The sequence below is a fragment of the Talaromyces proteolyticus genome, assembly GCF_021365285.1.
Source record: "Talaromyces proteolyticus strain PMI_201 chromosome Unknown BGW36scaffold_10, whole genome shotgun sequence".
NCBI classification, from domain to species: Eukaryota; Fungi; Ascomycota; class Eurotiomycetes; order Eurotiales; family Trichocomaceae; genus Talaromyces; species Talaromyces proteolyticus.
The window spans coordinates 238,786-253,746 of NW_025764286.1; the positions used below are offsets into that span (position 1 = coordinate 238,786).

Consider the following 14,961-nt stretch of genomic DNA (forward strand, 5'->3'; position numbering starts at 1 on the left):
GGGAGGTTGGCGGTGGCCCGAGGAGGTTAAGACGATTCATCTATGGTTTCGAAAAGTCCAAGAACCTCAGCTCAACACGGAAATAGAAGGACATCACCATACCTAGGTTCTTGTCTGCCAGGGAGTTAGAATTGTTGGAGAAGATGAGGAACAGAAGCAGGTCTTGAAGCCTGAAGAAGCTCGGAGGGAAGCCATTGCTTAGTCACCCGGCATGGTTTCTCGGCGTTTACCCCAAGCTCCCCCAGCAATCCGTACTAGCAGCTCCAGCCCCAGCTTCAGCTTCAGCGACGCGCTGACCTGGCCCCAAGAATGGAGTCGGTCGATGCTGCCGCTGAGTCTCCCGACGGACTGGGAAAACTTGAACCACATGAATTTCGCACTGCTAATCAGACGCACGGCAACGGTATCGACGACGAACAAGATGCGACCAACCGAGATGCTAGTGGAGATGAGACAACTGAAGGCGGAGACGAGGATGAGGAAGAGGACGACGACGATGAAGAGGATGAAGAGCCTCGGTTGAAATATGCCTATCTCACCAAACATATTCCATCTCTATATCGTGGTGGAGACGCAACCAGTACATTCCTAGCCGGAGGAGATAAGATGGTACGCTACGTTCAGTGCAACTGAGGATTTACTTCTAATGAATCGCGCTTGTATAGATAGTCGGAACACATAACGGAAATATTGTGAGATGGCACGTATTGAATTAAACGATTTTGTATAATTGACCATCATCCTAGCATATCCTATCATTACCGACATTCAAAACTCTCCGAGTTTACACAGCGCATTCTGCAACCGTCACATCTGCCTCGACGTCTCCATTCCCACCACCTCTTCCAGGTCTACGATCAACCAGTGCCAATAGGTCGTCTGAAGATGAGGCCCTTCTTGCCGCCAAGTCTCCTAATGCGTCCGCGCGAGGAAAGGGCAAAACGAGAGACTCTCATCAACTGGTGCTACCACCAACACCTTCCAATTCCATTTATATAGCCACCTCATCAATTGATGGAAATGTTTGTGTCTATTCACTGCTCGATCCTAAAGATGTCCTTCTTCGGAATTTTGGTCGGCCGGTTCAAGCTGTGGCGCTCTCTCCAGAGTATAAGAATGATCGAACTTATCTATCAGGCGGTCGAGCTGGGCAATTAATTCTAACTGTTGGAGGACGGCCAGGAACGACTGAAAATTCTACGACATTGAGTGGCGCGGCGGCGACTGCATCTGGATGGTTAGGGTCTCTTGGCCTAGGTGCTAACTCTGGCAAAGATACTGTGCTTCACAGCGGGGAGGGGGCTATAAATACAATCAAGTGGTCATTATCGGGGAAATATGTTGTGTGGGTCAATGAAGAAGGCATCAAGATCATGCGTTCACATCTTCACCTTGACCCCACTGACACAGAATATGCATGGACACGAATACGGCACATCGACAGACCAAATCGTCCTCAATGGGAAGAGATGGCAGGCGTTTGGAGAGCGCATGCGGAATGGGTGGACGAAAAATCTTTTGACATTTTAGAGGATAACGAACCTCTGCTGGATTCCAGTCAACTTGATCGCCCTCATGTGGCTAGTATTTCACAGGAGACCGAGAAACTTGTGATTGGCTGGGGCGGGACAATATGGGTTATCAATGTCTATCCTGACCGTGTTCCACCTGCTGCGAGCCGAGTTGGTGATCGAAAACTTGGGGACGCCGAGGTAGTCACAATGTGAGTTCTGGGAAAATGATGCACCTCGCCTACTCCATCCAGAGAACTGACAATACGCAAGTTTACGAACGGATTGTATTATTTCCGGTGTCGCTATGTATAGCCGAAACCTACTTCTTGTTTTGGCATACCTAGAAGGCGAAAAGGATGATTCAGAGAAGCATTCGCAAAGTAGCCGGAAGCAAAGAGCCGCAGAACCCGAACTTCGTCTCATCGATGTTGAAACGCAAGAAGAAGTTAGCGCGGACACACTCTCTGTCCAGCGATATCAGACCCTTTCTTCGTCTGATTATCATATGAGTGTTGTTTCGCCTCCCCGAATTTCACCAGCTGTTGTGCAACGAGGTACCCTCGGCGTATTGGGTACGGGACTATTGGACGCCACGCTATATCCAGCAAGACTTTTCGCATCAAATGCCAGTATTCGGAGTGGGGGAAGTAATGGTGAAAAGGGCTCTGAAAGAGCTGCTAGTTCATTCATCTCTAACCTAACTTCAGGGGGGTCTACCATACCAAAGGAACTGCAAACTGTATCCGCCACAAAAGGTATCAAAATATTTGTCCATAGTCCATTCGACTGTATAGCTGCTGCGCCCACAGATCTGTCAGACCATCTTTTGTGGCTCGAATCACATAATAAATACGAAGAAGCTTGGAACCTCGTTGATCAGCATCCCGAAGCTTCAAATCCTTCATCAGAAGGACAAAATGAAGTGTACGCCAGGTCTCAGACTAGCTTGGTAGAGTTCTTTGCCGATGACAGCTCTTCTGTGACAACTGTGGCCCAGTCCAAAAACACAATTTCCGAAAAAGAAAAGCGTCGTATAGGCGAATTGTGGCTAGAACAACTTGTTCATGAAAAGCAGTGGGAGAGGGCAGGCGAAGTCTGTGCCAAGGTCCTGAACACAACACCTAGATGGGAGCATTGGATTTGGAGGTTCATAGAGGCGAGCAAGTTTGACGAGATTACACAGTATATTCCTGTCGACATACTCCCCCCACTTCCGTCCAAGGTATTTGTCGTCATTCTCGAATATTATGTTTCTCACGACAAGTCACGGTTTAAAAAACTGCTTGATCAGTGGCCGCCCGATCTATTCGAAATCTCGAGTATTATTTCAGCAATCGAAGAGCAACTGAACGAGGGATACATCGAGGCGGACTCGGATGACTGGCGAATCTTGGTGGAAAAGCTTGCTAAACTGTTATTAGCCGATGGGCGCTATCGTGAGGCTTTGCGATGCTATATACGGCTACAAGATGCTGAGGCCGCACTTTCTTTGATTCGAGAATTTCGTCTAGCGCACGCCATTTCAGACGATATTTTGAAATTTATCCTCATCCGTGTTTCAAAACAGCAAGCGGAAAGAGCACCCATTTCTGAGTTGGAAGAAGCCAGTGCCGAATCCATAAAAATCCTTGTTCGAGAAGCATATAATGGTATCGTCCACCCAGAGACTGTCGTATCGCAGTTGCAGACTGCATCAGGCCGTCTGTATCTTTATTTTTACCTCCGCTCACTCTGGAATGGAGAAGACCACCCATCCAGAGCAGAAAAGCCTCGCCTCCGGGCCCGTGGACGCTATTCTCGGGACGCGACCGAAAAACTTGCTGCAGATGAAGGAAGGACGTTGGTAGAGCCATTTGCCGATGTTGCATTAAATCTATTTGCCGACTACGACCGGCAGTTGCTGATGGACTTTCTGCAAACAAGCACATCCTACTCTTTTGATGAGGCTTGTAAGATCTGTGAAATGCGACATTATACATCAGAACTCATATACCTTCTCTCTAAGACGGGTCAGACAAAGAGGGCCCTCAATCTGATTTTATCCGATTTGAATGATGTCTCTCAGGCAATAAACTTTGCTAAAGATCAAGATGACGCCGACTTATGGGAGGACTTGCTAAACTACTCGATGGACAAACCAGCCTTCATACACGCATTGTTGACCGAAGCGGGAACATCAATCGACCCGATTAAACTCGTCAAGCGCATCCCAAGCGGACTAGAAATCGAGGGACTTAGAGACGGGCTTACCCGGTTACTTCGGGATCATGATGTTCAATCTAGCATCAGTCAAGGAGCAGCCAAGGTTTTAGAAAGTGAGGTGGCAGTTGGCATGGATAATCTTCGTCGGGGACAGCGGAGAGGCATTAAATTTGATATCTGCACGTCAGAAGACGTCTCTTCTTCAGTGTTGGAGAACGACAAACTAAAAGATGTCGACGACGAAAAAAATGCAGATGATGGGGGAGTTGAGCGCCCTCGTGACATACTCAATAAATCTCGCCATGTCGCCCCTGGGTTGTGCGGGGGCTGTTTGAAAGCTTTTCACAAAAATGGTAAGTTTCATATTTTTCCATATCACATCACAGGCAGTTTTGAGTCTTTCCATATTTTAATTAACATCTGTGATGTACAGAAAAAGAGATACTCGTTGGATTTGCTTGTGGCCACATTTTCCATCTCTCTCACGTTAGGGAGCAGGCCCATTCGCATGGCGACGAATACGCCTCCTCGGACGAGACTTCTCAGGAGTCATCGACAATACAGGAAGACTATGAAACCGAGGATCCTTCGTATTATGCGGCATCTCGAACTGTCGGACCCAAAGTCAATGCAGCGCGTCTGATACGTGATCGGATCGGGGACGGGTGTCGAATTTGTGCACTGGGCAGAGAAGTTGAGAATGCATCTGTCCCAGTAGGTGCATGAAGTATGAACAATTAGTTTTGGTCTAGTTGGATTGGATTTCATGTTGTGATGTAGGATTTTTGTATGGTTCTGTAGTTTTGCATTGATACCCCCAATTTACTAGGAAGTTCTGAGGTGACCCGTCTTGCGTGGTATTCATAATGTTTCGGGTGGCCGTGATATACATGTTTGTAAAATTGGAATTGACTCCTTCCCATATCCTTCAGGTCGCTTGCTATAGGGTTGGATAATGTCTTTGCAATGTGAAAGACGTATATCTTCTCAAATGATAGAAACGAGGCATAAACCGCTTGAAAAGAAGAGTCGGCCGCAAATGTTCCTTCAAGCTATATTTATTTCAATGACAAGGCTCAAAAGCGCTACCGCCATCCCACCAAACGCAGCGCTAGGGCCGCTCTTTCCAACCGCGACATTGGGTGCTGATTTGGTGGTATGGGTAGGAGCAGGTACCGTATATGTGTCGCGTGTGTCTGTGAGCGACTCACTTTCGGTTGTCTTTGTGGAGAGTAATGATCCAGGTGTCGCCACGTTCGAGGACATACTGCTATGCATTGAGACATTAGATATTGGAGCTGACACCGATGTGAGCCAACTTGTTGGAGTCAAGAAGGGCGTTGGAGTGTGAGGAGGGCGAGGGAAAGTTTCGGTTGGTAATAAAAATGTTGTAGGAGCTGTAGTTGGCCATTGCTCTCCAGGAAAGCTGGGTTCAATGGTAATGGTTCTGAAAGAGGTCTCGTGAACGTGGCTGACTATTATAGACGTGGAAGTAGCGACTTGAAGTGACAATTAGTAGATAGAGAGAAAGTTGAATAAAGACAGCTTACCATCTCGACATACAAAGTCACCCCGGTTTTCATCGATATTATGAGCCAATTTACCTAAATACATTATCAGCAATGAGGTTCTGTTGGACTGGGGTTATTTACAGATTGCAGATGGACTGATGTCAGCTTCTAAGCCGACTCACGGTCAGTATTGACGAGGGAAATAAAAACACCTTTGGTCGTGGGTCAGTGTAACCTACTCAGACACAGACCCAATGGCCCAAAAACCAAGATGGTAAACAGCACTAGAGGCACCATCATTCTGACAACGGGCTTGCAATGACTTGAAATAAAAGACTGGTGTTGGCACGATAAGAGTTGGTATGGTTGACAAATGGTGAACGAGCGAGATTGAGGGAGGAGAGAGGAATTGGCTGCGACATCTGGGGAAGGGCGATCCCATGCTGCGGAAGGTAGGCATCCTGACTACAGTTCAGGAATTATTCAGGCATTTCTCAGGCACTCCTCAGGCACGCTCTCCGACTGTACACAGTCCACATCACATTGCTCTGCTCAACTTAGTAGGTGATAAAGGCTCGAAGCGACAAAACAGGTAGCGTGTTTCCTAATTTGGAAACTTCCATTCTCATTTTAGATTAGCGTAGAGCCCTGTATGTCAACTCTCGTCTTTTGAGTATAATACCAAATCTTATGTTTTGATTATTATTCTATTAACATGTAAATTTAAATACAAGGAATACGAATATCCATTCTCTTCAGTCAGGGGTCGTTTAAACTAGACACAGATAACCCTAACACTAAGTTTTTGGTGCCTTGTAACAGAGAGCCCAAATGTGTTTACGGGGCAAGCTAGACTATGGCGTCATATTATTGCACCCCCCCTCCCCAAGCCGGGCTGGCGAGACACAGTTGTCATACCTGACCATTGACTTGCTTCGTAGTCTCGCGGACAAGGGAATACTTGTTGAGACCATGGTTGGGGTCACGGCTACGGCCGAAAAGTTTCATTCATAGAAAAGAAAGGATCCGGCATTCGTGATAATGAAGGGTGAGCCTAGGAGCTCCCTGAAAGGTTCATTAACGTTCATCACCACTATCAATCTCTACTGGCACATTCGCCGCTGGCTCAAACTGGACCACTGTGTTCAACATAATTGCCTTCCCATTGCTGCCAATGACCGGCATCCAATTATACTCTTCCGTACTGAAACAACGCGGAGCCTGCATCATCGGCAGGATGTTTCCTGTTTGTAAGTTTTCAAAGTTAAAGGACAGAACCCGTTCCTTGTGATACTTTTGTAATCTCACGAAGGGGCCTGCTACGATCCTCGTCCGATAGTCGAGCCTGTACTTACGAAGGCAGCAGTGGCGGAGCATCCTCGATACAGTCAAACATACTTTCCATGTATCGTAGTCAATAAAGTCCAAAATCAAGTTAATAATACATATCTGTCGAGGTGTCGGCATAAGTGTCAATCCCGAACAGTGCTAGGTTGCCTGAAATTTCCCCGGATTCTAGGATGCATCTAGACAGCTGCTCGGAAATTGATACTAGCCTCGATCGACCACTCCCAGAAAGACATAAGCTGGATCTGCTGGAAACCCTTTGGACTCTAGAATTTTATAGTCTATATCAGATAGAGATAGTGTCCAACTACATAGAATTCCCGAATCTGCACCACATAGCAACTGTAAACGTACATGCGTAGAGGTAGTACGTAGATAAAACAGAGATAATGGAAAGTGGTCCTTGGAAGTGGAGAGTAGAATAGATAGTAGCAAAACCAGCAGGGTATCAATCTCGTGTACTTCATACCGTGCTCTTCCAAAGAAGGAAGAAGGCAAGGAGAAAGAAGAAAACAAACAATTAAAAAAGCTGAAAAAAGCTGAAAAAAGTTCAGAGTCGAAAAGTCTGACAGCTATGAGATGTGTCAGAAAAAAGTGTAGAATGCTGTTATGTCTTGCCATTGTTGCGTGAAGACTCCTGTATCGCCTTCATGGCCATGTAAAAAAAATCCCATCTGTATATAACTCGCAAAAATGCCTCAAAACAAAAATGACAGAAAATAAAAAGACAGATATAACGACATGGGTATCATTGCTCGGAGACTCGTGTATTATCCCCGTATTCAACGCCCAAAACAAAGGAGACCGGAAAAGAGAAAAGACCAGCCCAAACGCCGTATAAAACACAGCCCAAAAGGAGGCAGATAAATGCAATAAAGTCAAACATTAGTTTGACACAACCACCATAGTTGAATTCGCTGATAAGCACCGTATGCCCTGCATATACCACGCAGCAAGCGACATTAAGATTAGATATTGCCATTCAGCAACTGCGGTTTGCATGCAAGTCGAGTTGACGGCCGTAGTCGGGAAAACGGAGCAGTATCAGAAGGTGGGAATCGAGTAAATTGAAGTATGAATTGAAAGGAGGCAAATGATTGCGTGAAGCAAGTTTTAATATTTCAAGCTCACTTCGACGGCGGATGTGGGCGAGTCCACGTCGGGAGTAGCAATCTGGAAGTTAGATGCATCGGAAAATTCAGCCACCATGTCTTGGCCTTCAGGAAGTTGCTGAACAATGTCGTCGTCCATCATGATCCTCAGTCCATTGTGATTGATGCGAAGAAGTCGAACGATACGATCTTCATCTATCTTGTACTTCTCCGAAATCTTATTCATCAAATTATGAACAGTGCGCTCGTTCAAGTAAACTGCACGGTAGTAATCGTCCCCTTGCTCAGACGGAAAGCGAATATAGAAACATGCAACTAAAGAACATTAGCAAAAGCACCATAGAACTCAAGCAAGTAACGTACTCGGTTTTGGCGGACGCTCTGCCGGCGGATTATAAGTTGGGTCGATATCTATTGCTTCGATATAGCCGGTAGTCGTATTCTTTCTGACCTTCGTGGGCTGGTTGAGTGTAGATGACTGTAGGTTAGCGTTCGACCAATCTATACCATCATCATTCCGATTTGATGCATTATTTGGTAGCTGCAGTTCCGGCGGTCGTCGAGGAGAGTTGAGTGAAATACTACTGTTAGTCGGTGACAAAATAACTGAAGCACCAGAGCCTCCATCAACGCTGCGTAAAGATTCGAGAGTGCTTTGGCGGGAAAGGTGATCGAATTTCTGGCTCGGTAGCGCGACGGGGAAGAGATCGGGGTCGTCTTGTTCGTCGCCTCGAAGGTTAAGAACGCTGATCGGACGGGTCGACGAAAACATGTCTTGCAACATTGAATATCGGAGATGGAGATCGTCTTCGGGAGAAAGCTTGCCGCCGTTTTCTTGTGAGTCCATGGACCACGTGCGTTTGTGTTTGGGAATCTTGACTGGTCGATGGTCAGAAACCTTGGTCGCAATGGACACACTACTACGTTTGCGTTTGTTGAAATTACCTCCTCCCATCTCCATCTGGGCTATTTGCTGCTTTAGCTTGTCCATGTTCTTTTTAACATGTGCAATGTCATTTGACAATTTCCGTTCCGCGCCGTGATCGCGGAAAAGCTTGACTTTGCAATAACACACCTCGGCTGCTGGCAGGCTAGGTGCTGCATCGTTCGGCGTCAAAATCTCCGTCTTCGCGCATAACCGGACAGGGATGCCTTTAACACCCTTCGAATGACTAAAGTCGGTCGAAAGAAAATTGAAACGAACAGAAATCGCACAATCAGCGGAACCAGCAGTCGGGTTGGCAGTCCAAGTAACACAAAAGCCATCGAAAGAAGCGTTTTGGAGTTCGACCTGCCGATACCGTTGATCTTCATCTCCACCCTGCATGGGATCGACGTATTCCACGGCAAGGAGCTTACCGCCTCGTTGATAAGCTTCGCTAGAACCTCGTCCCTCTTTCCATAATTGCCAACAAGTAGCAGGCTTTGACCGTTGTTGTTCATCTTCGAAAGAGACGCGTATAAATGTGCGGTATTTGCAAGGCTGACTGCTGGGGGGGCGAGGAGCAGTATCTACAACGGATATCGAATAAGCCTGTCCTTTGTTGAGGTAAGTCATTGGTATTTCATCATGGTGTTTGATCATGGCAGTTGGGGCACGTAACGTAACGCCGTATCGGAATCTGCGTAGTGTCAGGAGCAATATCCTTTTAGAAAATAGTGATCAAATGTGGACTGATATTGAACAGAATATGGGACGGATTTTTGATTAAAAGTTTTGGTTCTTACTTCTCGGTCTGCGCATCAGACCTAACATCCATTTGTTCCGAGAATCCAACATTTGGCATCATCATGTTCAAAGGTTGGCCGCCTTGCATTGTCATTTGATCCATTGAAGATTCCTCCGATCTATCCATAGGGTCGTATGTCGAATCTCGATGTATGAATGAGTTGGGAGCGAAGGCTGTTTGCTCGGCGAAAGGATTCATATTTTGAAATGGCTGGGGCATGAAGTGCTGCATATTTGGAGTAAAGTTGTTGACATTCATGTCGCCGGGAGGGTCGACAGGCTGGCTTGCTGATATTGTATTTGGTATTGATATCGGAGTGCCAAGGTTGTAGGGTAACGGCGTGTGAAGGTCGCCGGCTTGAGGGTGGTATATCGTTGTCATTCCCCCGGTATTGGGTGTATAGTAGCCGGGGGGTTGGTTTGCAAAGTCCATGAATTGAAACGAGTTTGGATCCAAAACGGAGGGTGTGAATCTGATGTCCTGGAGCGCCCTCGGAGTCGGATCGTTGGGTTTATTGATTTCATCGTTTTCAGGCCTATATTCCTTGTTCAGCAATCTCTACTTTTTCACTTCGCAGCCAAAACGAACCTGTCATGGATTTCAGAGTCTAGAGTAGCTTGGTTGACCGAACTACCCTGCCTGTCATCACCGGGAAAAGAGATCGAAGAAATGACGTCGGGGAACGACTTGCGGAACTTGTTGATGAACTCCTCGCCGGGCTTTTGCGATGTTCTACTATCAACTGATTAGCTGGAAGCTTTCTCGAGAGACGATGAATGGACGAACCGGTTGCGAAACATCAGGGGCGACAACAGTTGTTCGGACTGGAATTAGAACAGCAGACAGCTGGAAAAAAGGAAATCGTAAAGGAAAAGAGACGAGGGCCGGACTAGGTGCCACATTCGGAGCAGGCACGGATTCGGTTCTCTCGCTCTCCTTACTGTTTCGGTGTCAGCGACGAAGGCCTCTATCGCAAAGTCTCCTCTATGCGACGGGATCAAGATTTATTGTTGTGATTCTCGTCGAGCGAGTGGCAGGTGCAGTCGATGGTAATGCCACAGACAAACTGCAGTGAGACGGTGGAAGATAACTATGGCGTGGGAAGCACGAGGGGCGGAAAACAGAAGGAATAGTTCGAGATTAGTGTCGTGTATAGTTTATCGTCAGCGCAAACGGGTCGACGAGAGTGTAAAGTAGCGGAAAGCAAAGGAGATTGAGGATTAAAAAAAAGGAAGTTGAAGAGGAAGAGAGGTAATGAACAGGGATAGGTAATAGTAATAGTAATAATTTGAGATCAGGAGGAGAGTAGGGCAGGTGGTGGTGGTCAGTGTCAATAATTACGTATTGGCTTTACAAGGGCGGGGTGTGGTGCGGTGCTACCCGCTTTCTTCGCATGGAACCACGGAACGCGAGGACGCATTGCCGCGGTCGATGGCGAGAGTGTGTAATCCCAGAAATAGGATATTGGAAATAAGAATCTTTATTGTTGAGATATAGCATGATTCCGAATATGAACAGGCGCTGCATTGCCCCTTATTGGTGACAGTACAGACTATATCGTACGGCACAATACGTCGAGATACGGAATACCCTCATAATTACGCTCAGTATAGGCAAAGGCACAGACATACTGATACAGTCCCCTTGCGGTTGGGCCAGTCAGAACGGGCGGACTAACAGCTACTGTGCGAGCCACAGCACGGCATCCCAGCAAGAGGCTTGGGCGTTGGTGTACACAGCACCTGCTGATTGGCTTGTAATACCTTATTCATGCAGCAGCAGCTACATGAGTGGGGCCTGAAATCTATTGCGGGGCCGCCTGCTGATGGACCCGCACGGCGGTATGGCCGTGACCAGATACGTTACTAGCGTGCCGTCAAATACCCTTCTGTCTTGAGTATGCTCTTGTATTAAGGCTTGTATTATATCAATTCTACAATACTATTCTTGACATCATGGAGCATTCAACAATGGCTGGTATTCAGCGTGCCGCTTGTATCTCCTCACACCATCCCTGAGCGAGCGACGCTCGGCGCGTTGATGTCAGCGTCGCCGCTCGTCCACTCGGGTGAGACGGCTCATTCAGCTGCATCGGAGACGGTAGCTTCCCCACAGTCTTATTCGCCATGATTGCTATTAATACCGTCCAGCTGGCATTCGAAACATGCTATATTTATTTTGTAGGCGTGTATAGCTAGCTTTCTTAAGCAGACAGCACAGCCATGTCAGTATGCGGTATATACAGTTACCAGATCAATTGAGCCAATGCAGACCGTCATGGGAGAAGAGAAGATGGAACGGAAAAATTATTGAATAACTAACAGTTCCGTGGCTGTGGTTCCGACCGGTCATTGGTTCCCAGCGATTAGCTGACAGCCTCGACATTTTCACAATTTCGATGAATAAAACAAATCTTGTGGAAATGACGATTTATCGCTGCGCTGCCAGGCGGCGAGTCAGATCGATCGCCCTTCTGATATACATCAACCGCTACCACGTTCTCGACTTTTGTGGATCTCAATTTCGCATCGACGTGGATGATCCTGCAGGGCAAATAATCCAATCAATTATCTATCGGATGTTCCGTCGTGAACAAACGAAGCCGTGAAATTGAGCAATGAACTCCCTGCAAGAAATCGACTATCGAAGCTAATAGCACGTGCTTTCTAACGCCTGCCACCACGCCAAGGTACTATACGTATCTTCGGCTGCTCTAGATGTAAATCTGGCCGATAAGCATGCTTCTTAGTGCCGCGACTATCGCCCGCGATGGATCGCGAGCATGCCTTCGTTCAATGTAACTCGACATGCTACTATTCAGCTATTCAGAAGGTGATGGGCGAGGACTTCGAATACTCGCATTCCAGCCCATTACGCAATAGGATCGATTTTCGAATCGTGGCTTGCATGGCGTATGCACTCGCACAGGCCCACTGGGGGTCCCTCTCGAAGCCCATTCTTTATAACATCGCCTATTAAATCTCAGCGGGGCAAGGGAAAGAAAAAGTGGTCGTTGTGGATTCAAGCCACAACAACAATGACAGTCAATGGTTTCCCGTGATGCCGCCACTATGGTTGGTGGTTAAAATCGATATGTTATCAAAAACTCGTCAATTGGGTCTGGAGATAGTATCCAGATAGGAGGATCCCTTGCGACGCCATTCCGAAAATGCGAATGAGCGGAAAATAAACCCGTCTGCCTGTGGGTAGTAGTGCCATTTGAAACGGGAGAGCTAGTTAAGATCATCGAGCATACCGCAACTGCATACATAGGGAAAGTCTTCCATCCAATGGCCTTTGCTCCTCATTTATGAAGCGTTGAGACATAAAACGAAACCCACATTCTGGTGTCTTCAAACTCTGTTGCCTATTTATTGTCAAACCGAGTCAGAGCAACCCAATCATATTATCTTTGTAGCTGTTCTATAATGTACTTGTAGTTGTTCGGGGCGATCAATAATATGACTGGCACACGATAGTGGAAGGACTACAGCACCTAATACTGTCACATAGACATGTTACTCGAAATACAGCAGATTTTCTGCATGTGCGATGACAGGAAAATACCCAGGAGAATAACCGAAGACGAAAACATCGATTCTGTAATCCATGGAAGTGTTCAGCCACAATTGACGAACTGACCACCGCTAAATCGGAATCTATGAGATAAGAGAACCTGTGGCTGGAGCACAGGTAGATGATTGCATTTTAAAAATAGGGATATAGCAGGTTACGTCATTAACGCCTCAAAACGTCGAGGATGGTCAGGGCGACCGTTTTAGGCTTGACCATGGGTTCGTCTTTGGTACTGTAATGTCGGAGAAAGCCCCGTTTCCTTACATATTTCAACATACCAAACTCACACAATGATAACTTACCGACGACAAAAAACGTAGACAAAAAGGGCAAGGGGAAAAATCAAATAGTGGAAATATGACTTTGCCACCAAAGAATTGGTAGACAATCGGTCTAAGCATAAGGCAATGATTTACAAGCCACATGTGATAAAGATGAAAACGCACCAAACACTCTGACTGAGGCTTGAGACACAAAAAATCAATATTGCAATTTGCCGGGGTCTGTGCTGTTATTTGCCACTTCAGACACTCTTGGTATTTGCATACTATTGACTCATTTTATTATGGATGACCCCGCTTTCCCCATACAAACTATGAATACAAGGTTAAATTCTAGCTACAAAAATAGACAAAGAGAGCATTCTTTTTTGTTATTTGTTATTCATTGCCTTGTAACTGTATAATCATCATTTAGAGCGATGGCATTGACAATGGTTTCGCTCCACGTGGACTCGAAAGTTGATCAATTACCATAAAACCAACGACTCGAGTACTATATTTTAGAGGGTTCTACTCATCGGGAGTCGGCTCTGTCCAATGCGGACTGCCGAGGATGAAACGTCCTCAGAAATACTATTGGAGCGATCTCCACGGCTGCATAGATACACATTTAGCAACCAATATTATTAGGCACCGCCTGGTTAGTAAATGATATCCAGCAACAGCAATATTAACTAATGATACAGCTTCTTGTGGCTGGGACTAAATACTTGAGCTCGCATAGTGTGGCATGTGAAGCAGATAATCATTAATATCGATACGTGGCCATTGTATACAGGCTGTGCGAGGCACATAGCACACACTGTCTGAATGATCTTGATGATCTTGATGATCTTGATGCGCGGTGGGTTGTGCGACGGCTGCAGCTCCTAGATTCCATCTACCGGTAAACAGAGAAAGACGAACATCTCAAGTGTATTGAAATTGACATCATCAGTATCAACAGCGCTATTCAATATTTAATAATCAACAAAAATTCACATTTATTCGTTGAGTTGATAGTAGATACTGATGGTATTGTATAGATCGCAACCGTTGGCCGGCCCGAAACAGCTAGCACATGCTTAGTCATGTAGCAGGGCCGCTTCTGATTCCTCGGAGCGAAATCCCGGAGTGGCGATAGGCGCCAAGTGATCGGCGGTGGCCCCCTCCACTGCCACTGCCAATCACCCAATCACCTAGCCCAGCGATGGACATTTGTTTTCAGGATGAGGAAAGAAATTTTATTAATGGTATTTAATATTGATGGTTTGGGAGGCGTAGCTGGTGTAACATTTAAGTCGCAGAAGTGCTCGGCCGTGACATAACAACCTCAAGCCACGGTAATATCTAAGCTAGCTGGGGCTTAAAGCACGTAGGAGGCGGATATTTTGGCTACGTGTGTGTATAATTAATTCCCTCTTGGTAACAATAACAATAGCACTAGTATTAATGACTTGGATTGACAAGAATGTATTATAATGACTCGACATCACAAACCACTGCCGGCACGAAACGCCACGGACCGTGGAAATAAAAATGGATGCATCGATCATTTCCGAGATAAATCGACACTGTTACACAGATGCGATCCATAATAAGGCCGCTTCCAAAGGCGAAAGTGCAGTCGTGCCCAAATAATAATATGCCTTCGTTATTGCGCGAACACGAACACATTCATCGACTATAGACGTGACATTACACATATC

At 46.3% G+C, this 14,961-nt stretch overlaps 4 protein-coding genes across 4 annotated transcripts; 1 reads left to right on the forward strand and 3 right to left on the reverse strand.

Moving 5' to 3' along the window:
* The first annotated feature begins 268 nt into the window (after positions 1-268).
* BGW36DRAFT_384941 (putative vacuolar assembly protein) lies at positions 269-4,721 on the forward strand. Its single transcript, XM_046216857.1, has 5 exons — positions 269-609; positions 666-692; positions 747-1,723; positions 1,785-4,069; positions 4,150-4,721. Exons 1-5 carry the CDS (start codon positions 310-312, stop codon positions 4,440-4,442), a joined length of 3,882 nt encoding a protein of 1,293 aa, XP_046068541.1. The 5' UTR covers positions 269-309; the 3' UTR covers positions 4,443-4,721.
* Positions 4,722-4,763: 42 nt separating this feature from the next.
* Positions 4,764-5,687, reverse strand: BGW36DRAFT_430423 (uncharacterized protein; the record flags this gene model as incomplete). Its single annotated transcript, XM_046220842.1, has 4 exons — positions 4,764-5,215; positions 5,267-5,320; positions 5,410-5,439; positions 5,495-5,687. 4 exons carry the CDS (start codon positions 5,685-5,687, stop codon positions 4,764-4,766), a joined length of 729 nt encoding a protein of 242 aa, XP_046068542.1.
* A 1,124-nt stretch (positions 5,688-6,811) lies between these two features.
* BGW36DRAFT_384943 (uncharacterized protein) lies at positions 6,812-7,139 on the reverse strand (the record flags this gene model as incomplete). Its single annotated transcript, XM_046216858.1, has 1 exon — positions 6,812-7,139. A coding segment is annotated over exon 1 (181 nt), but the record flags the coding sequence as incomplete, so codon positions are not given.
* Positions 7,140-7,687: 548 nt separating this feature from the next.
* Positions 7,688-10,216, reverse strand: BGW36DRAFT_399493 (putative CP2 transcription factor; the record flags this gene model as incomplete). The annotated part of the gene is made up of 5 exons (XM_046218526.1): positions 7,688-8,001; positions 8,050-9,308; positions 9,415-9,951; positions 10,005-10,151; positions 10,203-10,216. The coding sequence occupies 5 exons, from the start codon at positions 10,214-10,216 to the stop codon at positions 7,688-7,690; spliced, it is 2,271 nt and encodes a 756-aa protein (XP_046068544.1).
* Positions 10,217-14,961: the final 4,745 nt, after the last annotated feature.